At 42.7% G+C, this 14,955-nt stretch overlaps 1 protein-coding gene across 1 annotated transcript in view; it reads right to left on the bottom strand.

The window, feature by feature from the left end:
* Positions 1-14,955, bottom strand: part of LOC309549493 (uncharacterized protein) — a gene marked incomplete at its 5' end in the record, with an annotated part of 245,888 nt that overhangs the window by 117,184 nt on the left and 113,749 nt on the right. Inside the window, 2 exons of the mRNA XM_082249823.1 lie at positions 14-160; positions 11,514-11,738. Of these exons, the coding sequence (XP_082105949.1) occupies positions 14-160; positions 11,514-11,738 (372 nt within the window). The remainder of the gene's footprint in view (positions 1-13; positions 161-11,513; positions 11,739-14,955) is intronic.

Raw genomic sequence — 14,955 nt, 5'->3', positions numbered from 1 at the left:
ATTAAAGTAAAACCTTTTCTGGATAAGAAACAAACATCAGTTTATATTCATTGGAGTCCCTTATCCAGTGTTTGATAAAGCCGCTGTTTGTCAGACAGTCTCTCACTTCTTGACCAACTAAACGGAACCCAAACTCTGATAGGAGGAGCACAACTTCAACCTAAAAGCAAATCAAAATAATAATCATTAAAATTAGTTTCCTGTTTCTTTGTTTCTGCACTTACACAAAAACATGTTTTTAACTGTATATACTTAGTGTATTTTCTAACGTAGTAAATCAAATCAATGCTTTTGGTGTTGTCCCTTGTGGCTAGCCTCACCCATTCAAAAGTTCAACTCTAACTGCTCTGAGTCCCGGTTCACACTTCTGCAATGCGGGAATGCTGCGAATATGCAGCGTGATCCCGCATCGCATCCGCACCTCTGGCAGTTCACACTGCCATATGCGATATGCAGGGGGTGTCAATTAAAAGTTAACGACACCCCAAGTTGAGATCGCCTATCGCAGTGCGATCTGCAAGTTCGCACAGAATCGGATCGCATTAGTGTGAACCACCATGCGATCCGATTCTGCTGCAGATAAAAAAAGGGTCCTGTGCGTGTTTAGTGTGGATGCGGTGCGAATTCAGCCATACAAACTGTATGGCTGAAATTTGCACTGCACAGAGATCGCATGTAATTTAGGAGCAGTGCGCCCCGAATTACATGCAATCTCTGTGATCGCACTAATGTGAACAGGACCTAAGAGCTCATTCGCACTGGCATTGCTCTCTGAAGAGCGATCCGCATAAACAAATGGTAGAATGTATGTAACCCCAAAGCACCTTGTCCCCATGTTGATGGGGAGAAGGGCCTCATCCCCACAACAGTGGCCGGTGGTTACGGGGGTCTGAGGGCAGGGGGGGCTTATCAGAAACTGGAAGCCCCCTTTATCCAGGACCCCTAGATACTGTCCTCCCCCATGTGAATGAGTATCGGGTACATTGTACCTCTAGCCATTCAAAAAAAAAGTTTACAAAAAGTACTAAAAACAAGAGAGAAGTTTTTCGACAAAAAATATTGTCCCTCAATGTAAATTCATCATCAATCATCCTGCTTGCTGACTCAAAAAAAAAAAAAAAAATACCCACTGTGCCTTTTGGGATGGCCTCCCACCAAATGCCTGCTCTAGGCTTTTACATTTTATATATAGGTAAAGGAGGGGGCCATCTGGCTACGTCACCCAGTGGCACCGCCCTCTTCTGATGTCAAAAGCCCAGCATGCACCAGTGCATGAAATCAGAAGGGAGCTGTGCCACCAAGTGATGTAGCCAGGTGGCCCCGCTCCTTTCCTATATAAGAAATGTGAAAGCGCAGAGGAGGCATTTTGGCGCTACTTATATGGTTTTATATATACCGATGCAATATACAATGATTGGGTACTAGGGATTAATATGTTTTTTTGCTTCTTATACAGCTAAATAAGTGACACAATACTTTATTTAGCCCGTAATGGTATCAATGGGGACACTCCCTATACTCCTATACACTTTCAGAGTAAAGATAATTAGGCGGAGTGAAGGGCGGTACCAATTGTATTTAAGAGAACGAGACACTGTGCATTCCTATCTCCGAAGACGTCACCGGATGTGACGAAACGCGTAAGTTTAAAACGCACAGAGTACGTGACGTGTGACGCAGGTGGAGCGCAAGCCGGAAGTTCTCCCGCTCGCCACCCTGTATACAGCTTGCGCTGATACACACGATCACAAGCGGCTGTTAGTGGTCTTTTTACTTGAATTAACTTATCAATTTGGCTAGCTACTTTTTGTATCATTGCCATAATGTTTTTTACCCACTATTTGGGAATAAAATTTGAATTTTAAAAATACTACACTATCCAGAGCACTTTTTTGTCTTCCTTCCTATTGGCCTGAGGTGAGAGGAGAGAGAGGGGGAGCCCGCCATCCTATCTACCCAAAGTGAGCCACGAGGAGACCCCAATTTAGCCTGGAGGCTATCTATGCCTGGTTGGTCTTGATGCTATAAGGCATACATGACCCACATCATTTGGTAAGTGATCCACTCTTACCATTTATCACGGTGGAAAAGGAACCAGAGCTGCACTGATATCACAGAGGGAATCTGAAATTTCCACGCTGAGCACCTGCACTTTTTGTGAATAAGCATTATTTGCACAACAGACTCACTATTCATTTGAACTTTTATTTGAATTTTTCACTACAGTCACTTGTTATGGACTTTATTATATGAATCACAATTTACGCATATCACTATTTATTGGTATTTATTGCTGTATCAATATTTATTATATCAATAGAGGAGTATTAATTTAATATTAATTCTATATTGGTTTATTTATCGTTCACTAGTCACAGATATTTATCACTAAGATATATCATTTTGGAGCAAGCGCTATAGGTAGCCTAAATAGACTACTTCCCTACAGTCTCAAGTCAGTTCAGCATTAACAGGCATTTGGCCAGCATTAACCAGCGTCAAGTCAGCGCCAAACAGTATTGTTCGAGTGTCTCCTTTTAATGTGCATAGTTCAGTTCAAGGAATAACCCACTCATTCCTTCTCCTATCCAAGTTACCAAATAAATACAAAAACCCAAAGATACTGGATAGGTCATTGTCTCAGTGCTCACACTTGGAGAAACATGCTTAAATGTGCTGTTGTTGCTAGCAGTAACCCAGGGGGACCCATATCCAGCAAAACGTCTGGGAATTGTGCTACACTACTAATGATGATTAGCGACATAAAATGGGACTGCGCTGAGCAATCTGACACTAACTGATGCTGGAGTGAACTGACTAACTGTCACTGTAATCACCATCATACCATCATTATACAGTGTAAGGTAAAACGGATTTCCACCACCAAAAGGCCAGTACAGACTTATGTCCATGCTTGTGCACATTGTACACGTGCTAATATTTATATATATATAGTAGGTGAGGTTGAATAAAGACAATAGTCCATCCAGTTCAACCTGTGTAGGTGTGTGTGGCTGTAATCATCTCACATAGCCCTGAATGTTCTGATCCTTGAGATGTACGTCTAAGAGTCTTTTGAAAGCCACCATACTTCCCGCAGAAACCACCTCTTGTGGTAGAGAATTCCACAATCTTGTAGCCCTAACAGTAAAGAACCCCCCACGTTGCCTGAGGTTAAAACGCTTCTCCTCTAATCGCATTGTATGCCCTCGAGTCCTCATGCAATCCCTTCGACTGAATAGCTTTTTTTCTAAGCTGAGATCCCCATTGAGATATTTATAAATTGCTATCATGTCCCTGTTATGACACCCCAAAGTATGAAAGGGGTTACAGTCGTCTAGGATAATCCACTCCCGAACACCCGGACAGCTATCGACCACTCCAATCCGCCATACATGAAGCACATCAATAATTCCCCCCCAAGTACGAGACAAGGCTCTGTAGTGAGGTTCGATCAAGAGTAACTCTCTTCTCTTTTAATGAAAGAAACACAGCATTTATATATACTTTGAGAATACCACATGAACAATGACTGTGTAATTACCTCCCATAGTAGACAGCCAGGTGAGCTCATTAACATGCTTATCAATAGACTCAGAGCCAATTAACATACTGTCCTATTTTAGACAAAAGCACATTCTTTAGGAGGGGCTGCTGGAAACAATTCCCCCCTCTCTCTGCAGCTAATACGCATGGATTAGCAGACACGGTGTCTCTCCTATTTCCTGGACTCCCAAATTAGGCGTTGTACTTCCTGTGCCTTACAGTGTACAGGAATAAGGTAGATCTCCATATTTCCTGAGAGATAATGGGTAATGCATATATTGTCCCATTTTAAATAGTCCAAACCATATTCTCAGTGTACACCACCCTCCCGGTCACCCTGCATCCATAAAAGATGCAGGGTGACTTAAACATAAGAAAACCACACAAGGCTGGACATGGTGTCTCCCAGCCTCTTTAAAGAAATTTGGGGTCCACAACCCTCATGCCCAAAGTGACTCCTGTCACAGTCCCCCCTCAGGCGTCTCTTCTCCAGGGAGAATAAATCAAGCGATTGCAGATGCTCTTCATAATTAAGGTCCTCCAATCCCCTAATCAGTTTAGTTGCCCTTCTCTGGACTCTCTCCAGCTCCAACACATCCCTCCTGAAGACTGGCGACCAGAACTGAACAGAATACTCCAGATGCGGTCGGACCAGAGTTTTATAAAGTGGAAGGATTATAGTCTTATCTCTGGAATACATCCCTTTCTTTATGCATGCTAATATTCTGCTGGCTTTGGCAGCTGCCGCTTGACAATTGAACAAGGTTGGTCCCAGGACTGAGCCTTGGGGGACCCCGCTTACCACCTCAGACCAGTCTGAGTATGCGCTGTTTATTACCACCCTTTGGACACGCCCTTTTAGCCAGTTCCGTATCCAAGAGCAAACCCTGCTGTCGATACCTGCAGACCTTATTTTATAAATTAAGCGCTTGTGGGGAACTGTATCAAACGCCTTAGCGAAATCCAAGTACACCACATCCACTGGTCTGCCCCTATCTAGCTCACAGCTCACCTCCTCATAGAATGTTAAGAGATTGATTTGACAAGAACGCCCATTTGTAAACCCGTGCTGATTACTGCTTATGATGTTGTTGTCTTTAGCAAACTCTACGATATAGTCCCTTATCATCCCCTCCAGAAGTTTACATACTATCGATGTCAAACTGACAGGCCTATAATTTCCCGGGATATGCCTCTGTCCCTTTTTGAATATCGGAATCATGTTAGCTTTCCTCCAATCCCCTGGTACATCTCCTGTCCTAATACTGTCAGCAAAGATCAGGAACAGTGGTCTAGATATAACCTTACTGAGTTCCTTGAGTACTCTCGGATGTACGCCATCCGGGACTGGTGATTTGTTTGTGTTAAGTTTATCTGGCCTTTCCCTGATTTCACCCTCTGTTAACCATAGTGGCAAGTCCTGTGTATTACTACTAACCATACAGTCATGGTCAGTGTACCCCCCCATTTCCTGTGTAAAGACTGACAAGAAAAAAGCATTCAGTACGGTTGCTTTTTCAGTGTCCTCTGTAACCATCCTCCCATCATCGTTAATTATGTGTGCAATATGCTCTGCCCTAGTTTTTTTGCTGTTGATATATTTAAAGAATTTCTTTGGGTTTTTTTTTACTATCCTCCGCTATTTGTCTCTCAGAGTTGATTTTAGCCATCTTGATTTCGTGTTTACTTTTCTTATTTGCCTCCTTGTATTGCTCGAAAGCCGATACTGTGCCTTCTGATTTATATTTGTTGAAGGCCAATTTTTTTCCCCTAATAAGTTTTTTAACGCTACAGTTTAGCCAGCCAGGTTTGGCTTTGTCTCTTCTAAATTTATTTCCCATAGGAATGCACTGCAAGATGCATTTGCTTAATATGTTCCTAAAGCATTCCCATTTTTCCTCTGTGGTCAGTGATTCCAGGGTTTGGTCCCAGTTTACCCTTTCCATCAATGAGAACAATTTTGGAAAGTTTGCCCTTCTGAAGTTTAGGGTTCTTATGTTCCCCACTTGCCTTGTTATATTGTTATTTACACTAAATGTGATCATCCTGTGATCACTAGAGCCCAGGTAGTCCTGGACTCCTACCTCCGAGATTAGGTCTGGGTCATTAGTGATTAATAGATCCAGGACTGCGTTTTCTCTAGTCGGAGAATCCACCAACTGTGACATGTAATTATCCTGTAAGGTTTCCGTGAATAGACGGGCCTTCTGTGAGTGTGCAGTCCCCTCCTCCCAGTCAATGTCGGGATAATTGAAGTCCCCCAATATGATGACTGATCCCAGTTTTGCCACTTTACCCAATAGTGCTAAAAATTCCAGCTCTACCTCCTCCCCTTGGTTAGGTGGCCTATAGCAAACCCCCACAATTACTTTTCCCTTTTCTCCTTCCCTATGGAGTTCTACCCACACAGATTCTAAATCCATACTCATCCCTTTCGTAATGTCACTCCTCTCTATCACCCTTACATTGTTCTTGACATAGAGACATACCCCTCCCCCTCTTTTTCCTACCCTGTCCTTCCGGTACACCGAATACCCTTGGATATTTGCCAGCCAGTCATGTGCGGGGTCGAACCAAGTCTCCATTATTCCCACAAGGTCTATGTCCTCCTCATGTACTAACATTTCCAACTCATCCATTTTATTAGCTAGGCTCCTGGCATTAGCATATACCCTTCTTAGTTTTATGGAAGTTAATCGTGATTGGTGATTATGTTTATTACTGTTTGGTCTGAGGTTTTCCGCACAGACCTACCAATTGACGTTATGGAACTACTGTCGCTGCTGACTCTACAACTGCCTTCAGTCCTTTGCTCCCTCCCTCCTGACTCTACTTCTGAGCCCTCCCCCCGTCTCCTAGTTTAAAAGCCCCTCCAACTTGGTGGCCATCTTTCTCCCTAAAAGAGCTGTACCATCCCCATTAAGGTGCAGCCCATCCTTACTAAAGAGCCGGTAGCCGACTGAGAAGTCAGCCCAGTTCTCCAGGAACCCAAACCCCTCCTTCCTACACCAATTCCTCAGCCACTTGTTAACCACTTCCATACCGAGTCATAGTAATATGACGTCGGCATAGTGGTTGTACGGATCCGGGCGGCCGTCATATGACGTCCGCCCGCTCTAGCTGCTACTGCGCGCCCCCGGGGGCGCGCAGCGCAGCGATCAGGGATGAGGCTCGTCCCTCGGACAGAGTCAATCCCCGATCTAGGTAAAGAGCCAATGAAATTGGCTCTTTACCACGTGACCGGCTGTGTCCAATCACAGCCGGTCACAAATGTCAACAGAGAACACGGTAACTAGCTGTCACCGTGTTCTCCTCCTCACACACTGATCCTGTGTGAGGAAGAGAGTGTGGTAACAGCTAGTTACTGATTACAGTGCACGCTAAACACACTGATTGCCCCCCCCCCCAATAAAGAGCACCTGTCACTAGCCTATCAAAGTACCTGAGTACCTGTCACCAGCCCATCAGGTACTCTGATGACAGGTACTCGGGTACTCTGATGACAGGTACTCGGGTACTCTGATGACAGGTACTTGGGTACTCTGATGACAGGTACTCAGATACTCTGATGACAGGTACGCAGGTACTCTGATGACGGGTACGCAGGTACTCTGATGACAGGTACTCGGGTACTCTGATGATGGGTATTCGGATACTCTGATGACGGATACTCGGGTACTCTGATGACAGGTACTCGGGTACTCTGATGACAGGTACTCGGGTACTTTGAGTACCTGTCAACGGAGTACCCGTCATCAGAGTACCTGAGTACCTGTCACCTACCCATCAGAGTACCCGAGTACCTGTCACCTACCCATCAGAGTACCCAAGTACCTTCCACCTGCTCATCAGAGTACCTGACGCCTGAAGTACCCGAGTACTTGCCGCCTGCTCATCAGTACCCATCACTACTCATCAGTACTCATCAGTACCTATCACGTATCAGTACTGATCATCAGTACCCATCAGTACAGTATCACCTATCAGTATCAGTACTACTCATCAGTACCTATCACCTGCCTGTCACCTGCCCATCAGAGTACCCGAGTACCTGTCACCTGCCTATCGGAGTACCCGAGTACCTGCCACCTGCTCATCAGTACCAGAGTACCTGTCACCTGCCTGTCACCTGCCCAACAAAGTACCCGAGTACCTGTCACCCTTCATACAGCCACCATGTCCAAGTCCAAAAAGGTTTATATACGTCCTCCGTTTAAACCTAAATACCGGTGTTATGGCAGCAGATAGCTACCATAACCCTGGTATTTTTTTAAACGGTGGACGGTTGGCTTTCCGATAAGGGTGGTCCCAGCGGCGGATTCGCCGTGGGATCACCCTTCCGGGATGGCGGAAGAGGTGCCCCCCCTCCCGCCGCGTCCGGTCCTTTTCTCCGCTTACCGGACCCGTTGGCAGCGGGGAAAACGATCCGGTCCCGGATCCTCATAGACAGGATGTCGAGTGAGGGCAAGCTTGCCCTCACTTGACTCTATGGTCTTGGAGGGCCGGAGCTACGGAAAATGTTGTTGCCTAGCAACCGGTTTAAAGGTCCTTTTTTTTTTTTTTCATTTTATATAATAATTTTTTTTTTTTTTCTATCTTTTAGTGTACTTGTGAGATCTGAGGACTTTTTGACCCCAGATCTCACAAAAAAGAGGTCCTGTCATGCCTTTTTCTATTACAAGTAATGTTTACATTTCTTGTAATAGAAATAAAAATGATCCATTTTTTTTTTTGTTAAACAGTGTAAAAATAAAAAATAATAAATAAAATAAATAGTAAAAAAAAAAAAAAAAATTAAAGCGCCCTGTCCCCGTTAGCTCGCGCGCAGAAGCGACGCATACATATGTAAACGGTGTTTAAACCACACATGTGAGGTATCGCCACGATCGTTAGAGCAAGGGGAATAATTTGAGCCCTAGACCTCCTCTGTAACTCAAAGATGGCAACCTGTAGAAATTTTTAAATTGTCGCCTATGGGGATTTTTAAGTACCAAAGTTTGTCGCCATTCCGTGAGCGTGCGCAATTTTGAAACATGACATGTTGGGTATCTATTTACTCGGAGTAATATTATCTTTCACATTATGGAAAAAAATTGGGCTAACTTTACTGGTTTCTTATTTTTTAATTAAAAAAAGTGAATTTTTTCCAAAAAAATTGCGTTTGGAAGACCGCTGCGCAAATACGGTGTGATAAAAATATTGCAATAATCTCCATTTTAATCTCTAGGGTCTCTGCTAAAAAAAAAAATATAATGTTTGGGGGTTCTAAGCAGTTTTCTAGCAAAACAACTGATTTTAGCTTGTAAACACCAAATGTCAAAAATAGGCCTAGGCAAGTGGCTAGGATGCATGATGATGCTCCTTGGATGTTGGGCCCCTCTATATGGCTAGGCTGTGAAAAAGTCTCACACATGTGGTATTGCCATACTCAGGAGGAGTGGCAGAATGTATTTTGGGTGTCATTTTTGCTGTGTACATGCTATGTGCTAGGAATATCCTATAAATTGACAAATTTGTGTAAAAAAAAAAAAGTTTTTATTTTTTTCCCACATTTTCCAAAAACTTGTGGAAAAAAATGACATGTTCAAAGGACCCATTTGCCTCATAGAATATACGTTGGAGTGTTTGCTTTCCAAAATGGGGTCATTTTGTGGACTTTTCCATTGTATTGGTGCTCTAGGGCCTTGAAAAATGTGATAGGTAGTAAGAAAGTTTTATGTGTATTTATGCTCCTAAAATGCCTTATGGTGCTACTTGGACGTGGAGTCTCTTTTTGTGGCCAGGCTGTGTAAAAGTCTCACACATGTGGTATCACCATACTCAGAAGGAGTAGCAGAATGAATTTTGGGGTGTCATTTTTGCTGTGTACATGCTATGTGTTAGAAATAGCTTATAAATTGACAACGTTTTGGGAAAAAAAAGAAAAAAACATTTTTTTCTTCATTTTTCCAAGAATTGTGGGAAAAAATTATAACTTCAAAAAACTCACCATGCCTCTTACTAAATACCTTGGACTGTCTACTTTACAAAAAGGGGTCATTTGGGGGGTATTTGTACTGTCCTGAAATTCCAGGGCCTCAAGAAAGGAGATAGGCCATCAGTACATCTGGTGTGATAAATTTTCAGTAATTGGTACCATAGCTTCTAGACTCAATAAATTTCACACAGACTAAATAATATACACTAATTTGGGTTAATTTTCCCAGAGATATGTAGCAGTATAAATTTTGGCCCAAATTTATGAAGAAAAATTAATTTTTTGCAAAATTGTATAATAGAAACTAAAAAAAAGTGTTTTTTTTTCAAATTTTTTGCTCTTTTTTTGCTTATATCACGAAGAAAAAAAAACCCAGTTGTGATCAAATACCACCAAAAGAAAGCTCTATTTGTGTGAAAAAAATGATAAAAATTTTGTTTGGTTACAGTGTAGCATGACTGTGCAATTGTCATTCAAAGTGTGAGAGTGCTGAAAGCTGAAAATTGGTCTGGGAAGGAAGGGGGTCTAACTGCTCTGTATGGAAGTGGTTAAGTTCCCTAATCTCCTTCTGCCTCCCTTGTGTGGCTCGAGGTACAGGCAGTATTTCAGAGAAAACCACCTTGGAGGTCCTATTCCTTAATCTATTACCTAAGTCCCTGAAATCGTTCTTTAGGATCCTCCACCTTCCTTTTACTTTGTCATTAGTGCCCACATGCACCATGACCGCTGGGTCATCCCCAGCCCCGCACAATAATCTATCTGCCAGATCCGCAATGTGCCGAACTCGAGTGCCCGGTAAACAACATAATGTTCGGCTACCAAAATCTTTTCGACAGATTTATAAGCAAAGGACCAATGTCACCAATGTTTCTGCATTACCAGTTCATCTCACACATACCATTTAGCACTTGGCGCCTAGTGGCCTATTCAAACTGCTCTATTACTGTGAGCAGTTGCTGAATGGTCGTCAGCTTGTTCCTGTGTTCCTGAGACCTGATCTGTTGTTCCTGCCTACCCATGTATGACCCAGATTGCCTTCAGACTTTGCCTCTGCCCGTGCTCCAGCTCTGTTACCTACTACTCCGAACTTGGCTTGCTTAATGAACCTGATCTGCCTGCTGACCTTGTACTGCACTGCCCGGCTGTTAACGACCTTGGCCTGTCTTCTGAACTTGCTTGCTTGCTGATTCAGTACCTCACTGCCTGGTTGCCGCTGACTGCTGCTTGTCTCCCAGTTCTTTTCCCGTCCCACACTCTGGTGCCAAGCTGCTACTGCATCCAGTTCCAAAGACTGCGACTACCAGCTGTACCCACCTATAGAGTGAACATCACCAGCTAGCTGCTACGGCACTGGTACCACTCCTTGTCCTTGCACTCTTTGTTCCCACCTACAGGAGTGCTAGGCGGGAGGAGCAAGAGAGGCCTCCAAAACATTCCAGTCTTCACCAGGTAGGTGATATACAGTGATCAGTAATAATACTATACACGGTCACTGTACTAATGGCACTAGCTGGAAAGGGGTTAACATCTAGGGTGATCAAGGGGTTAAATGTGTTTCTAACTATGTGTAAAGTGTGCTGCTTTTACTATTAAAAATCTCAGTCTTTCATCCCTGCTTCGCAGGGATGAGAAACGGACAGATCGCTCCCTCTGTACAGAGCTCTGTGTTGTTTACCAACACAGCTGTGGACTGTGATAACACACAGCAGATCCTTGCCATAAATGTTTGGCCAGGACTTGATAACAGGCTCCTGCTGTGTACATCCACAGCACGTGCTGGGCTGGAGGTGCACATGTGCGAGCGCTAAACCCGTAATTAGGGAGCAATGTGCGGGTACATTGCATTGCCTACAGCAGCCGCTTGCCGCAGTACATTGTGAGCCAGCAGTTGGCAAGTGGTTAAACTGAAAACCCCCTTAATGTGCATTTGGCAGGGTCAACATCATTTGTTGTGTATGAATCCATAACACAATTTAGAATTAATACTCACTTCGTCAAGGGCATCCTGTATAAAACTCATTGCCAGTGGATCACTGTCATTGGTCCCTGGCATTTCCAGAATCTCTATTCCTCCGTATAACAGAGTACTAGGCACATACACTACAAGCCTTTTCAGGGAAGCTATCTTCTGTTTCATGATTCTACTTTTATTGTCTTCATCATCATCATCATCGTCTTCATCATTAGCTGATAATGTGAATTCTTTCAGAAGCTTCTGTATAATATTAAAGATTCATTTCATTTTTGCTGTTACTTCTAAATATTATAGAGTATGCAGTTTTAAAGGTTTCTTGCTACTTTCTGAACCTTAAATTTTTAAAAAGGCCAGACAATAGATATAACCAAAAAGATACATATCATGCAGCAGTGTTGTGATTAGATACTGCAGATCAGAACTGCTAAAAAAGTTTTTGTTAGCTTTATTCATACTTGTAAGCAGAAGATGCACTTACAGTGCAAGAAGTAACTGACTCTTTAAAGGGGATTTACTAAAACTGGAGCACTCAGAATCTGGTGCAGCTGTGCATGGTAACCAATCAGCTTCTAACTTCAGCTTGTTCAATTAAGTTTTAACAATAAAACCTGAAAGCTGATTGGTTTCTTTGCACAGCTGCACCAAATTTTGCACGCTCCAATTTTAGTAAATCCCCATATGAATATTTGTACACAATGCACAGCGAGACATTTTAATTTTTTCACTAAAGCAAATGACATGGCCTAGGGAACTTCCTGGGTGTTTTTTTCACCAGCATTTATTAAGGAGATTTTTCACTTCTTAGCGGAAAGCAGAAGGGGTATTTTCGTAACACTATTGCACTGTGGGTGCATCTTTATTGTTGATGGCAGGAATTATTATCTTAGTGTAGCCATAGTTTTTGCTATTCTTTTAGAAAAAGACTGATTCTGTAGCAGAATTTCTTTTATGGCTCACTTCTGGGAATAAAGTATGGGGGTCTGGAAGCATTCCAGTTGCTCATGCATAACTCATATGCAGTATATGCAGTATATGACAGTTCTGATTGGCTCTTGCCAATTGTGTAAGGTAGGATATCAATACAATTTTGTCATATTACTTCCTTTACGGAAAGGTTCTGCAAATATAAAGCGAGGAGAAAATATGACTTTAATTACAATACAATACGGTATGCAGGAAGGTACCGTCTAAGATCAAGGCTCATAAGCACTCTCTGGCCAAGTATCTTTTATCCCCCTTTTGGCATATTTGTTTTAATAATTATTATTTTCATTTACCATATGTTATCTCCTTTACGCAGTTTTTAATTATTAAAAGAGCACAATGTGTAATGGCATTTTGTAAGTTTCAGATTCAGAATACTTTATTAATCCTAAAGGGAAATTATCGTGACACATGCCACACTCAACAAAAACACCACAAGGTCACAACAATGAACAGAACAAGACACAAAGACACAACAAAATTACCAATAACAGCCATTTGCACCAAATCAATTAAATTAAAACTAAACTCTAATAAATCATCCATACAATTAAAATACAAAATAGAATAACTACAATAGAGGGGGGCAAGTGGGACTTTAACGGTGCTAAATGATGGAGAAAAATCTGAATTCTCAAAAATTGTACATTTTATTACACATAGAAAGTGAGGACAAGACAATACATCAATATAAAATGATAAAATCAAGAAAATGCACTCGAAAATATCAACTCTACATGTTTTGCCATCTTCATAATAGCTTCTTCAGGAGTTTTCATAGACATTTCTCGAGAGTGAACATTTCTAGGTAACAAAGGGAAAAGACATAAAAAACATGACATGTGTATGTATATAGGGCTTATCTCAATGGTCCTAATATTGAGTGCCCAATTGATTTACATAATTATAAAGACAATGATACCAATGAAGTACCTTAAGATGACCTGAGCCCTTTCTTATGCCGAAGGTGGAGGTAATAGAGGTGACGCCACCAAAGCAAGCACAGAGGGGGAGGGGAGCCGAGACCCTCAGACTCCTAGAGTTGACCCATAGAGAGGGTGACAGCCAGGCTAGAGATGATAGATAGAGATAATAAAACCAGAGCATAGAAATACATTTCAACCCACAATTGCTATCTCTCCAATTGGTATGAGGCTAAATATCAGGTAGAAAAAGTTACCAAAATAGTCACCTGATTATGAATAAATGTGCAGTTGAATCCCTAGGTACCTCAATGAAACAAAGACAGGAAGGGAAAATGAAGTCCCCTTAATATCCCCCAAATGGGAGGTATCCCTTGAAACAAAAGGAAATGGAATTTGTTGAAGATAGTAATAAATATAATAAGGGTCTGTCAAATTTTGAGGGTATGAATACTTACCCAAAATTGACAAGATTCAGCACCTAAATTGTCATGCAGTATTCAAAAGTTCACCGCCATTTCAATTCAACAAATTTTCCAATAGTACACAAAAATGAAGGAGACTGCACGGGAAGAAAGAGAAAAAGGCATAGAAGATCATCATCAGCGTTGGAATCTACCAAAGATATAAGGAGAGAAGCAGGGTTTAAAAGATTTCATTTACTGCAAATGGTCTCAAAGATCATGTATCGTTCCCCGGTGGTCTAGTGTAATACTGACCATGTGGCGCCGGCATTTATACACCCCCTCCACTCCCTCGGCGTCTGACGTCACCGAGGGAGTGAGAGCGAGGTACGCCCAGTGGTCCAATGGAGGCCGAGAAGGAAGTGCGTCATTAAGACGCGACCGCATCACGTGATTCCGCCGGAACCGGAAGGTCGGGGATGACAACATCCGGTCAGGACATGAATGTAAGCAGAGGAGGTAACAGGTTGCCGAGAGGCAATCTAAAAAGGGATCCAAAATGAAACTGACAGCATCGCCGAAGACCGGATTTCAAGGAAATATATCCGCAATGCCTATACAATGGGGAAAGAATCCAAAGACACAAAAGGGTCATAAAAAAGAGAAAATTACCCCATCTAATAGATAAATCAGTATAGTGATACAGATGACAATTAAATAGAAAAGAGATGTTAGTGAAAGCTCCATAAAAGGACAACTGGGCGTTTTAAAGCGGTGCTGCTACTAACCAGGTTGGGCCATTTTTCCTGGAAAATAAATGTAGGGCACCGCGAGTGCCCATATGGGCAACCATAATAGAGGCTGAAAATAGGCTCGAATCCAAAAAATCCCCAATGTGCCTGCCCCGGGGTGTGCCACCTACAATCGCATCCACATCCGGTGGTCTAGTGTAATACTGACCATGTGGCGCCGGCATTTATACACCCCCTCCACTCCCTCGGCGTCTGACGTCACCGAGGGAGTGAGAGCGAGGTACGCCCAGTGGTCCAATGGAGGCCGAGAAGGAAGTGCGTCATTAAGACGCGACCGCATCACGTGATTCCGCCGGAACCGGAAGGTCGGGATGACAACATCCGGTCAGGACAT

The sequence above is a fragment of the Pelophylax lessonae genome (genome assembly GCF_965119305.1).
Source record: "Pelophylax lessonae genome assembly, chromosome: 1".
NCBI lineage: Eukaryota > Metazoa > Chordata > Amphibia > Anura > Ranidae > Pelophylax > Pelophylax lessonae.
Note: the sequence above shows the minus strand (reverse complement) of the source record. Positions and strands in the feature narration are given on the sequence as shown.